General features: G+C 40.3%; 1 protein-coding gene across 1 annotated transcript in view; it reads right to left on the bottom strand.

Moving 5' to 3' along the window:
* The window catches only part of RNF150 (ring finger protein 150), a 272,530-nt gene that overhangs the window by 99,991 nt on the left and 158,609 nt on the right, over positions 1–13,930 (bottom strand). The window contains exon 2 of the mRNA XM_004768461.3: positions 11,829–12,079. Within this exon, the coding sequence (XP_004768518.1) occupies positions 11,829–12,079 (251 nt within the window). The remainder of the gene's footprint in view (positions 1–11,828; positions 12,080–13,930) is intronic.

The raw sequence follows: 13,930 nt of genomic DNA on the forward strand, positions 1-13,930 counted from the left end.
CCTTCGGCTCAGGTCATGATCCCAGAGTCCTGGGATCGAGTCCCACATCGGGTTCTCTGCTCAGCAGGGAGCCTGATTCCTCCTCTCTCTCTCTGCCTGCCTCTCTGCCTACATGTAATCTCTCTGTCAAATAGATAAATAAATAATCTTTAAAAAAAAAAAAAAAACCATAGACTTTACCTTTCTGGGTTTCTACTCTTAGCGCCCCCCAACCCCCGACAAAGGGGGACAGATCAACATCGGGGACAATTTTGGCCCTTTTCTTTAGGGGACAGAAGTATCTCCTCCTGGAGACCTTCCCCTCCCTGACACTGACAGCTTATTCCCCTCCCTTTTGCTCTCCTTGTAAAATTCAAATTTGTTTTGCATTCCATTGCTTTTCCTGTTCTAACATACCTTCTGCACTGCTCTGTGCAAGTGCATTCAAAGGGACCTGGGCCATGTATATGCAAATAACAGGAAAAGGGGATTCACAGGGAGAAGTAACTCTTTCAAGGAAACTTGTCTGAATGTCATTACCAGGCCTCATATAATGTAGGACAGGTCTGGTTTCCTTGGATTAGCCTCAAAGGCAAGATTGCTTGTGAAAAACAACAGAAACCTTACTTAGTTTCTCTTATCTGTCTGTTGGAAATAGCCGCCATCTGTTGAAGGGCATCTTGGCTCTTTCCACAGTTTGGTGATTGTGGTCATTGGTACTATGAATATTGGGGTACAGATTGCCTTCTTTTCGCTACGTCTGTATCTCTGGGTTAAACACCCAGTAGTGCAATTGCAAGGTCATAGGGTAGCTCTATTTTTAATTTCTTAAGAAGATATGGTCCATATATACAATGGAATATTACACCTCCATCAGAAAGGATGAATACTTTTATATCAACATGGATGGGACTAGAGGGGATTATGCTGAGTGAAATAAGTCAAGCAGAAAGAGTCAATTATCATATGGTTTCACTTACTTGTGGAGCATAAGGAATAACATGGAGGACATTAGAAGGAAAGGAAAAGTGAATTGGGGGAAATCGGAGGGGGAGACAAACCATGACAGACTGTGGACTCTGAGAAACAAACTGAGGGTTTTGGAGCGGCGGGGTGTGGGGCGTTGGGTGAGCCTGGTAGTGGGTATTAAGGAGGGCAACTATTGCATGGAGCACTGGGTGTGGAGCCTAAGCAATGGATCGTGGAACACTGTAAAAATAAAATTAAATTAAAAAAAAAAAAAAAAAAGGAAATAGCCACCATCTACTGGGAGTCCTGTGGTTTCAGGCCATAGACTCAGTCCTTGTGTCCCAGATGGAATGCCCTAGTAGACAGTGAGACAATGTGCCAGTGAATCACCAGAAGGCAGGGTTACCTGCCAAAGCCACGGCAAGAATGCTGCTGGCTGATTCTGCTTTGCCATCCTGTAGGGTTTCTACAGGGAGGAGAAGAATTAATTTATGGCGGCAGAAGCGGCATCTTCGGGGGATAAGGGACACATGGCACCTTAACCTCCTGGTTGGGGGGGGGGGGACCGTTCATACTGCACAGTGGTGCTCAGGATTGGGAGTCTGTCAGGAATCCAGGCCTCCCACCTCAGAGTTCAAGAACAACTTACTCCTGGGCGCTCGTGAGATGGGTAGAATGAAGATGAATCCTTAGCATCCTCTGTGAAGCCCCCTTACACTACACAGTAGAAAGGGCTGAATCAAGCCTTACTTCTAATGCCGAAAAGGACCAATGTTCAAACAGTAAAAAGGTGAGGAGTCCTTCCATTTCCTGCTGCGGTGGAGGTGGGGCTGGCAACCTTCCTGTGGCTCAAGTCTCTTCAGTGTATCAGTACTGTGGAGGTAGTTTGGTCTTGTGGAAACTCCTCTGACTTGAAATCACCAACCTTGTTGTGTCTTCATGAAAAAAAATGTCAGCCTGGGGGGCTCAGTTGGTTAAGCGTCTGCCTTAGGCTCAGATCGTGATCGCAGGATCCTGGGATCCTGCTTCTCCTTCTCCCTTTGCCTACTGCTCCCCTGCTTGTGCTTTCTTTCTCTCTCTCTGACAAATAAATAAAATCTTTTAAAAAATCATTTAACATTTCTCTCTCTCAAATTTGTTATATCTAATCTCCCTGTAGGTTCTAATAACTAGGATTCTGGGGTCAGGAGGTCAGTATTTTCAACTGCATGAGTAGAATCATGGCCATATGTCTTCTTTCCCCATATTCCTACAACTGTGTCTTCCCGTCCACAGCCTTCTGGGAATGGGGTTCACAGAGTGAAAGGTGTCCAGGCTACGTGTTGAGAAGTCCACCCTGCTGCCATTAGTGGGCTCTTAAAGTACTTATCCAGGGGCATCATGAAGACTTGTGAGGAGAGAGACAGATGTGTCATAGTATTTAGAAGTCATCCAGACAGGGGTGCAGGGGTAGCTCAGTCAGTTAAGCATCTGCCTTCAGCTCAGGTCATGATCCCAGGGTTCTGGGATCGAGCCCCACATTGGGTTCTCTGCTTAGTGGGAGGCCTGCTTCTCCCTCTCCCTCTGCTACTCCCCCTGCTTGTGCTCTTTCTCTGTTAAATAAGAAAACAAAATCTTAAATGAGAGAAAAAAAAAAGTCACTCAGATGTGTGTCAAATGGTCACTGAAATGTTTTTCCTAACCTTTATAGGACGTTTCTATCTCTGAAAAGTGGGTTATGGCTTATCTTCCCTTCCTATACCATCCTAGTGCCTTTACCCATGGTAAGGCACATAGTGCTTCCTTCCACAGGTGCAGCTGTGGTAGAAAAGGCCTCCTTTACCTCAGCCCCCTTCCCTCAGCTATCTCTCCCGGCCTAGCTTTCTTTGCTCAAGCTGGCTTAGCCGCTCTCCCTACCTTTATTGTTCAGATCTGGTTCCTGACTTCGAATGGTTCTGTGCACTTCCTACACTGGATTCTCCTCTGCCTCAGGGTCTTGCCCTGCCCAAGAACCTGATTCTACTTCGCTCCAAAATCATGGTTAGATTCAAGCCCTATTTATTTATTTATTTATTTATTTGGCTTCAATAAGAAAAATCTATTGTCTCAAAGTTTTGGAGGCTAGAAGTCCAAGATCAAGGGGTCTGTGGGGTTGATTCCTCCTGAGGGCAGTGAGGGACAATCTGTTCCACACTTCTGACCTAGCTTCTGGTGGCTTCCTGGCAATCCCTGGTATTCCTTGGCTTGTATATATATCGTACCATCTCTGCCTTCATCTCTCTACAGCACTTCCTCTGCATGCATGTCTGTGTCCAAATTTCCCTCCTTTATAAGGAAACCAGTCATACTGGGTCAGGATCCCAACCTACTCCAAATGACCTCATCTTAAATAATGATGCCTGCAATCACCCATATCCAAATAAGGCCACATTCAGAGGTACTCAGGGTTAGGACTTCAACATATGAATTTTCAAGGGGACATGATACAACCCATAACACCAGGTAATGGACTAATACTGAGCCATAAAAAGAAAGGGGAATCTCTTCATGAAATGGTATGGGAAAATCTCAAAATGCAAAAAACCCTAACATTCCAAATTATACTACGCTGTACGTTGTATAAGAAAGGATAAAAAGGACATGCGCATATTTGTGAACATTCATAAAAATACTGCTGAGTGTTTGCACAGAAATCACTAATGGGTGTCTCTGGGGAAGTACCTGGGTTTCTGGAGGAGAAGGGTAGGAAGGAGAAATTTTAGCATGTAACTTTTTTATACTGCTTGTATTCTGAACCACGAGACTATACATACACACTTGCCTCCCCAGGATTAATTTTTAGCAGGTTTGTTTTTTCCTAAACTTAGAGGCAAAATAAAATCATATTCTTCTTTAATGTGCTTACCCTTAAAGACCAGCTGCCCTCCTTAGACCAGGTATTATCTTAACATCTTTTGTGGAGTTTTTGTTCCTCGCAGGAACACATTCTCTATCAAAGAAATTCACCTTTTGCATCTGCCATAAATGTTCATAATGTTTTTTGTCAGTGGGTTCCTTTCACACATGGGAGATTTAAATGGATGTGTAAAATCTGCGCGTGGCAGGTGCACTGTCGAGCTGCCAGAGAGGCAAGAGTGAACCTGAGAAATGTGAATTATCAGCGGTTCCTAGAGATTTCTCACAGTCCCTGGAAAAAGGTCTAAAAGGAACAGCAGCTCTCCCGCCGTTCTCATTTTTGGGTCCTACGCAAGAGGGGAGATGTCTTTTTTCCCAGAACTCCTGAATGAAGCTACCTCTACCATGATAATCAACAACAAGCACTTTCCTGGTGCTTACTCTGCGAGTGACAGCCAGAGAATGGCATTTCCAGGAGGAGACCAGCAGCTGGCCTTGGACCAGCAGGTGCCAAAGACATTCTCAGGACAGAGCATATCAAAGATGTTAACGATCCCAGCTTTAAAACTGCCATGCTGTGTGTCCTTGGGCAAATGCTTACCTTCTCGGTTTCCTCACCTATAGAGTGGGGTGATACATACAGTGACTTCATCGCAGAGCTATTAAGAAGCAGTATATCTGTATCTATATAACATATTAATCAAAGCAAACTCTATTTACTTTTATGTGTCCCAGCTCCTGAGAGACACCCCAGATTTGACAGTACTCTAGATCCTCACTTAAACTGCCTGGGAAAGTCACATTTATGTCTGGGTTTATGTCTGATTATTCAACAGAGCATTCTGGATTCAGCAGAGATAAGACTCCAGTGGGCTGGAATATGACATTACGAAAAGCAGTCCCCTCGAGCTCCTGTGTGTGCTCTGTGATGACCTGTATCCTAATCCAAATGGGCTACTTCAATAGCCTCTTGTACATCACAGGACTTGTTCAGAAATGGGAATCAGGAGTCTGGCCCCCTCCTTCAGTTCTGCAGAAACAATTAGTCACTGGACTCAGGCACCTATAGGTTGGTGGATAGACCAGGTTCCCCAGAGGATGCTGGCCTGAAAGAAATGAGGACAGGGCTGTACAGAAGACAAGCATCATGAGTGAAGAAGGTCCTTGCAGAGCCGTGGACCCTGACCAGGGTGGGCAATGGATCCAGATGGAGCGTGAGGCTGTGGTTGGTCTCTGCAAACCAGCCTCCTGGTTTACCTCCCTCTGGGCATGCACATGCATGGGAGAGTGAGGTGTGAGGCACAGAGGGAATGGCTTTAAATAGTGATATGCACCAGAGAGAAAATAAAACAAATACATAAAATAATATACTAGCGGGAGAGAGAGTGGGGCCCGAGGCCACATTAGCCTATATCAAGCTGTCTTCAGATGTTCTTCTGGATGTTCTTCTGGATGTTCACTTTCCGGGACAGCTCCTCCTGTCCTGACCATTTTAATGGCACCTGTGTTCCAATGGCTCCCATGTTTCTATGTCCAGCTCTTCTTTCCTGACCTCCAGACTTGCATGTCCAAACACCTAGCCTCTGTGTTAGGGATGTGGTAGATAGAAGAGGCTTCTCAAATGTAACATCTCCAAACCCCAATTCAGAGTTCCCTGCCCCTCAGGATCTCTTCTCCTGTCTTGCCCATTTCAGTTCATGCAGTGAAAACAGACCTAACTGCATCCCTGATTGTTCTCTTTCTCTCGCACATATGGTAAATATGTCATTTATCATCCAGACTATCACTTTTGAGAGTAAAATGGGGAGTTATTAACAATCAGGCTGGTATAAACTAGGATATATTCTTTTTTTTTCAAAATATTTTATTTATTTATTTCTGAGAGAGAGAGAGAGAGAGCACATGCAGACAGAGTGGCAGGAAGAGACTGAGAGAGAAGCAGGCTTCCTGCTGAGCAAGGAGCCCGATGTGGGATTCGATCCCAGGACGCTGGGATTATGACCTGAGCTGAAAGCAGCCGCTTAACCAACTGAGCCAACCAGGTGTCCTAAAACTAGGATATATTCTTAAACACTACATTTAACCCATAGGATTTTAAAATACTGTCCTAATCGGATCCTTCTGACTTCTCACTCATTCTGGTCCAAACCCATCACCTGTCATCAGACTACTGGACTAGCCTCCGACCGGGTTTCTATCTGTTTCCATGTGTATTGCTTGTTGATGCCACTACAATGCAACCTATGTAAAGCCGGAGTCCTCGTCTATGTAACAAATATGAAAAACAACTTTTGTTTTTTCTAGTGCAGAAACTTCTGGAAGACTTGAAAGGTAAGTGTTAAGAGTTGCTGCCTCTGGGGGGCGCTGGAGAAAGGGAGGTTAACAAAGGGAATTTGAGGGGAGAAGAAATTTACTTTTAAATAAACACCCTTTTGCTTTTTCTTGAAAACTGTGTACATACGTTATCACCGTTAACTAAAAGCCATTGCTACGTGGGGGTTATCCTCTAAGAAGGCCAGATTCTTCCTCTGGACTCTATTTATATGCTTTCCTTTTCCCATAACTCTGGAGAAAAGATGGGGAAGAGATCCCATTTTGTTTCAAACTGTGTAATCTGAGCTAAAAGCCCATATCTAGATGAAAGTCTTTGTGAGTCACAGAAGAATTGAGCTATTTAAATTTGGGGAGATCCTATTTTCTAAGAATTGCCTTATCTATTAAAGGTTAACAACTATCTAATAAGTCACACATATTTTCTCATTTGATACCCCTTGGATGGAGCTGACACGTGATCAGTCTCACTTTACATGTGAGGAAGGACAGGAATAGAAAGGCAAAGGAGAAATTTTTTTCTAAAGGAAATTATATGTTCTTATCCCACCCAGCAAAGGGCCAAAGTGCAATGCCGATTTTGATCAGGAAACAGTGCTAACTTTTAACATGATCCCAATTCACTGAGTGACCCTGAGGGTAACATCTTGCAATTTGAGGCAAGTTAATAAAATGGGAGCAGAGTAAAAACTGAAGCCTTAGGAACCAACTTCCATACCATTCGCTTCCAATTAGCTTTTCAGAGTATGCATACGCCTATAGACATGCAAATTTGGTCTACCTGCACAGAGTGAATTGATGATGAAAATAAGTAATCAACTAATAAATTCAAGCTTAAAATGTCATGTTTGACTCAATTGCCTAATGATGACTTGGACAATCTATAGATTCAAAAATACAGGGTTACCATTTTTATTTATCAGTATCAGATTAGCTAGATATCCTAGCAATAACTGATTTATATATGTATGTATATATGTGTATAGTTTCTTTTTTAAAAAGATTTTATTTGATTTATTGGGCAGTTAGACAGTGAGAGAGGGAATAGAAGCAGGGGGAGTGGGAGAGGGAGAAGCAGGCTTGCCGCTGAGCAGGGAACCAGATGTGGGGCTTGATCCCAGGACCCTGGGATCATGACCTGAGCTGAAGGCAGATGCTTAATGACTGAGCCACCCAGGGGCCCTGTATAGTTTCTTTATATTTGTAAACTTTAGCAACCAGAACTAGCACATGCTAGTTCTGTATTTTTACTGTCTTGTGTCTGGCTGGTAGTAAGTGTCCACTTAAATCCCAGAATATTCAACAGAAGTGGTAAAGTGGACTTGTAAGTAGTCATCAAGGAATCTGCATGAGAATAATAACGGGTACTATTCATTGAAAGCTTAAACAGTGATTAGCATGATGTTCAGAGGCTTTGAAAAATAATATACACTCACTCATATAATTTTTATTACAGCCGTAAGAGGAAGGTGTATTCCCATATAGTTCAGCAAGCCAAAGCATGAAGAGATTAAGTAATTTGCCCATGTTTGGTAAGTGGTGAAATTGGACTGCTACATAACCACTAAAAATCATGCTTTAAAAAAAAAAAAAGATTTTATTTATTTATTTGACAGACATAGATCACAAGTAGGCAGAGAGGCAGGCAGAGAGAGAGGAGGAAGCAGGTTCCCTACTGAGCAGAGAGCCCAGATCGATGGGCTCTCTGCTCAGTAGAGAGCAGATCTGCCAGATCGATGCGGGGCTCGATCCCAGGACCCTGAGATCATGACCTGAGCTGAAGGCAGAGGCATTAACCCACTGAGCCACCCAGGCACCCCTAAAAATAATGCTTTAAAGATTATTTAATAACAGGGGAAAATGCTCAGCAACTATTAAAAAATGGAACACAAAACTTACATGTGTATTTGCATCTCATACATAGACACTTATACAATGACAATTTATTGAATATATAAAACTGCAAGGTAAGTTTCTCAATTGTTAACTATTCCATGTAGTAATGGGTGATTTGTCTTCTCTTTTAGTATTTTTTTTTTTGAAATGCCAAAACTTATTAGAATAAGCATGTATCATCTTGAGAATCAGAAAAGAAGCAGTAACAAAGGTTTTTAGAAATCGTTCCAGAAGCTGTAGCAAATTTAAACAAACCGATTGCCATAAAATAGGAAGTCAAAGAGTCATCCTCTTAAAAAACAACCCAGACCTTACTGCCTTGCAGGAAGTTTCTACTAAAACTTATAAGAATCAGCTACTACCAGTCTTACTTAAAATGCTCTTGCGCTTGGCTATCCAATAGAACTTTCCATGATGATGGGATGGCTACCGAATGGCGGTGCATATATAGGACATTTGAAACGTAGGTAGTATAACTGAGAAACAGAATTTAAATTTCATTAAAATTAACTTAAATTTGAATGGTCACATGTGGCTCGTGGCTACTGTGTTAGACGTTGCAGTTCTAGACTATAAAAAAATGGAGGAAAATTTGCAAATTCCTTTAAAAAAGCCAATGTAACTGTAATTTGAATGTAATAAAAATGTAAATTGTGGATGAATTTCCACAAATGAATATCAGGGTAAAAAATAAATAAAATAGGGTGCCTGGTTAGCTCAGTTGTTGAGCGTCTCCCTTCAGCTCAGATCATGATCCCACCATCCTGGGACTGAACCCCGCACTGGGCTCCCTGCTCGGCAGGGGTTCTGCTTCTCCCTCTCCCACTCTGCCTGCTTGTGCTCCTTCTCTCACTGTCTCTCTCTGTCAAATAAATAAATAAAATCTTAAAAATAAATAAATAAGATACAGATACACTCTAGCATGTGTTAGAAGAATAATATGTATGGAAGATTAAGGATGGTCTCATATTGGGAAATCCATTAATACAATACACTTGTACTAACAGATCAAGAGAAAAAACTCAGACCACAGCTGTTGAAAAGGGATTTGTTAAAATTAAACCTTCATTTCTGATTAAAAACTCTGAATGAAAGAAGACTAACCTGCATTTACATAATGCAAGAAAATACATATCGTGACTAGAAAACTATATGGAAAAATAACAAAATGGAGAAATGATAAAAAATCCCATTAAACTCAGGATTTCCCATTAAATGTTTATTGAAGAGAAATATATTCAGTGTTACCACTATTTCTTTAGTTGACTTTGGAGGTATGAGCCAATGAAATTAGATAATAGGAAAAAAATAATAGGTCTAAAATTTTGAAAGAAGTAAATTATCACTAACTGTGCATATTACTAATGTAATCCTGATACACTAATATAAACATTCACAAATACTTTGTATGAACCTAAGCTCTGCCATTGGTTCAATTACTCGCACTATTAACAATTAGCTGTGTGACAGTGAACAAGCTATTTAATCTCTGTTTCCTCTGTATAATGGGGACAATATTATCCTACCAAAGTGTTATTAAGACTATTAAATATGTAAATATATATAGAACTCTTAGAACATGCTTGCATATAATACTATTTAATATTACCATCAGTATTAAAATAATACTAAGGCATGTTACAATCATTACAAAATTATTATGAATTATAAAATATATAAAGTATAATAATGTACAAAATAAAAACACAAAAGTCAAAGCCCTTCCTATATGAAAAAGGATTATTTCATTTATAATAGCAACACAATCATTAAATGCTTAGGAATAAACATATAAAAGTGTGTGATTAAATAAGAATATTAAAAAATGCTAGTAGGGGACAAAAAGAATCATTGAGTAAAGGGCAAACATATACAAAGGGAGATTCAACAATGTAAGTTACGAATTATTCTATAAACTTAAAAAAACAGATAAAAGTGACTCAAAGTTTATATAAAAATAGACATAAAAAGTGAAGGTAGAACAATAAAGGAAGGTTAGCATGAATAGATATGAGACAATATTATAGGGCCGAAGTACTCAAAATAGTATGGTACTGAAGTCTACTGAATAGATAGATTCAGAAGATACAGAAGTCTGAGGGCACAGAAATAGAACAAATTCATATTGGTATTTAATACATGCTGAATGGAGATACTGCATATAAGAGGGGGAGAAGATTAATTATTGAATAAATACCAGTTATAAAATCTGGTAGGTAGGCCCATCTGAAAAAAATAATGCTGGCTTTCTACTTGATTATTTATACTAAGGTAAGTTCTCTGTAGATTAAAGAATTAATCATAAAAATTAAATAAAAAATAGTGGTGGAAATATGAGAGAATGTTTTTCTATAGGCTTGGTCTGTAGAAGATCTTATTATACAAAACTTGGGAGTTATATAAAAGGATAAATTCAGTTATGTAAAACCCCCAAATTTCTGCATGGCAAAAAGCACCACAGAAAAATCAAAGGCAATGACAAATTTGGAAGATAATATTAAATCTTATTCTTATGTCAGTTAAGTCGTTTGATTAATAGTCTTCTCTTCAATTTCTTTGACTCACACACATCAGTGAGAAAATGACCAATAATTCAACCAAAAAGTGGTCAGATAATATAAGCAGGTATTCCAGAGGAAAAAAAAATCATTTTCTATTTTACTTAAAGTATTTACTTTATTTTTCTATTTTACTTACTACTTTACTGAAAAGATGCCCAACACTATTTGTGATTAGAAAAATGTGATGATTCAACCTTTTTGGCAGACTTTGGGCAATATCTATCGTAATTTTATACACCCCCCCCCCACCTCATTGCCCTACCTATTAAACTTCCAGAATTTACCTTAGGGGTATACTCACAGATGTGCTCAGTATCACCTGTGTTTTTTGTTGCTTTCTTTTTTTGGTCAGAGAAAACATGTTGGTAAGAGAAACTGGTTTAATAAATGTGAAATATACAGGAAATGAAATGTTATACAGTCATTAAAAATGAGATGGTAGCTTGGATTGAGTGTAGAGATGAATAATTCCAAGAAGTGAGAAATAAAGGTACAGAGTTAAGAGTGCTACCATTTGTTTAAAAATACGTGTTTGTAAGCACATAAAATATCCCTGGAAGAGAAGATATTCCAGGAAGATGGATGGATAACTGAGAGACGGACACAGGAAGGCAATTACTTTTAACTGCACACCATTTTATACCTTTTGCATTTTATACCATATGCATACATTATCCATTCCAATATTAATTCCTTCTTTTTTTACTAGTTTACGATACTGATTAATTTTATTTATGTATTTATTTATATTAACATATAAGGTATTATTTGCCCCAGGGGTACAGGTCTGTGAATCATCAGGCTTACATATTTCACAGCACTCTTAAAACAGGTTTTACTTTTTTATCTCCTTTTCTTCCTCCATTCACCAGAATATCCTGGCTCTTCCCACACAGTGCTGCATATTACCACAATCTCAGCTCACTCCCCTTCCTCCCTTTTTTACCTGCCTAAATAAATAACTATCCACAAAATGAACAATAGGAATGTGGGACAAAGCACCTTATGTTACAGAACAATACTAGTTAAACATCAAAATGTGCATTTAGAAAGAGCTGGAAAACTATGTGACAAATGGTAACAATGTTTATCTTGAGTGGGGGGATACCAGGTAATTTTGGTTTTATCTTGGTATTTTCTGTGATTTCTGGGGTTTATATGGCAATATGTATTACTTTAAAATAATTTTTAATTTTTAAAAAACTTCTTGCTACTCACCTGGTTCCTGTCCCTGGCATTTGCATATCGAAACCTCTGGATATAATAAAAGACCAGCCATGCGAGGGATATGATCATCAGGACGATGAAGGAGATGGAGACAAACACAACCGAAGTGCGGCTCACATATTTCTGCAAGTTCCGGGTTCCAATGGTGATGTACATGGTCACCGTGATGTTCCTTTCCAGCAGGCTTACTATCTCCTTCCCTTTTGGCTCAGGAATCATTATTGCTACGATGTCTTCTACACCTGTTGTGACAGGGACAAGGAGGGGTAACAAGGGTAAGGCGAGGAGAGAGAGAGGGAGAAAATCATAGTGAAATATATTGACAAAGTGATGCATAGCCAAATAATGACCCTACTTCTGACAATTCTATGCCAGACCTAACAGCCGGCTCCGATTCTAAGATCTCACAGCTAGAAAAGGAGTCAAATTCTCAACCTCCTGCAGCTACCTTGTATGTGAGAAAAGAACCTAAACTGAATTCATGACCCTTCTCACCTAGCCCAGTTTACAGTTCTCTGGGGGCACTTCACAGACCCCCAAGGAGGGTAAGAGGCACCATCTACCCCATGGGAGAAGGGTAAGATGCCCAATTCTGTGCCTTCCCCCTCAAGACACCAGGAATCCTCAAATACAGATCTCTATCATTTCTAAGGCAGTTTTCTCCTACATTGAGTACCTAAAGCAACCCAAATGGGTTTCTTGACAAGCTCTAATGATTTATAAACATTAATATCACGGTCTCAGAACTATTTCCTACTTATTTTATCGAATTCAACATAAACAGCTTGGGTCTCCTCATACTCAGCAAAGATAGAAGATGGACACTGCACAATTTCAAAATTGTTTTACCTCAACTTTCAAATATTCCTCCCCCCATGCCCATTATTTGACAGTCTGAAGCCAAAGTAGCAATTCTGGGGGGTCGAAGTTACCCTTTGTCATTGTCCCTATTCTTTTTTTTTTTTTTTTAAAGATTTTATTTATTTATTTGACAGAGAGGGAGAGATCACAAGTAGGCAGAGCAGCAGGCAGAGAGAGAGAGGGAAGCAGACCCCCTGCTGAGCAGAGAGCCCGATGTGGGGCTCCATCCCAGGACCCTGAGATCATGACCTGAGCTGAAGGCAGAGGCTTTAACCCACTGAGCCACCCAGGCGCCCCCATTGTCCCTATTCTTGATGACGTTGTGCAAGGCACAGCCTCCACGGGGAGTCTTCAGTACTGGTATGATACCAGCTCCAAAACGACCAACTCAACATGCCACCGTGGCTGATCCTTGGATTAGAATATTGATTTCAGTTTCACCAGGGTAGGTTCTCTGGTATCACTCCAGTTCACCCTCACAAGGCTCTGGGTGAGCCCCCCTTCCATATGGAAATAGCCCATGACCTGGGGTCATTGCTAATTAAAGAGAGCAAATTTGCAATTAAGATATTGCAGATTCAGGGCAAAATTAAACACCGCTGTAGCTGCTCCAAGTTGGCCTCATTCACGGCTGAGGTCAGTCTGCTGGATGGAACCAGCAGATTACCTTTGCTCAGAGGGCTGCAAGCTCTTAGAGGCTACTTAGGGCGTTTACTTGACCTTGATCTCTATGCAAGTTTGCAATTCTAAATTCCTTGCTGGTATTCCACTGAATAAATACTTTAACAGCTAACTACATAAGAGGTATCTGTGTGTGCTACATCAATTACCTATTTTTTTAAAATTCCTAAAACTTCTGTATTGGCCCAATTGTAAAATCAGAAAGCCCAAGAGGATTTAGATTTGGCTGTTATTTCTGGGAATTACTGAGACTGATGGATTGAATTTCAATTTTGCAGAATTTACTGACAGCTTTGATGCTCCTTCTCTTTTCATGTTTACTTTGGCTAATGGCTGCTTGTGGTCTGAGGTTTTGTTGAGGGATTAAGGCTACTGACAGGTTTTGTCTCTACAGAAATACGATCTTCTGTGTATACTAGACTAGTCTGGCCTGGTGAGACTCATCCCAGTGCTGCAGCTGTTTTATAGGTAGTATATTCTAGTAGTGGTAGAATAATAATTTTTCATTTAATTTACTTCCTTATTTATATTTTTAAAACATGTCTACTCAG

This window comes from Mustela putorius, unplaced genomic scaffold (genome assembly GCF_011764305.1).
Source record: "Mustela putorius furo isolate JIRA1106 unplaced genomic scaffold, ASM1176430v1.1 tig00000083_pilon_pilon_pilon, whole genome shotgun sequence".
Taxonomy (NCBI): domain Eukaryota; kingdom Metazoa; phylum Chordata; class Mammalia; order Carnivora; family Mustelidae; genus Mustela; species Mustela putorius.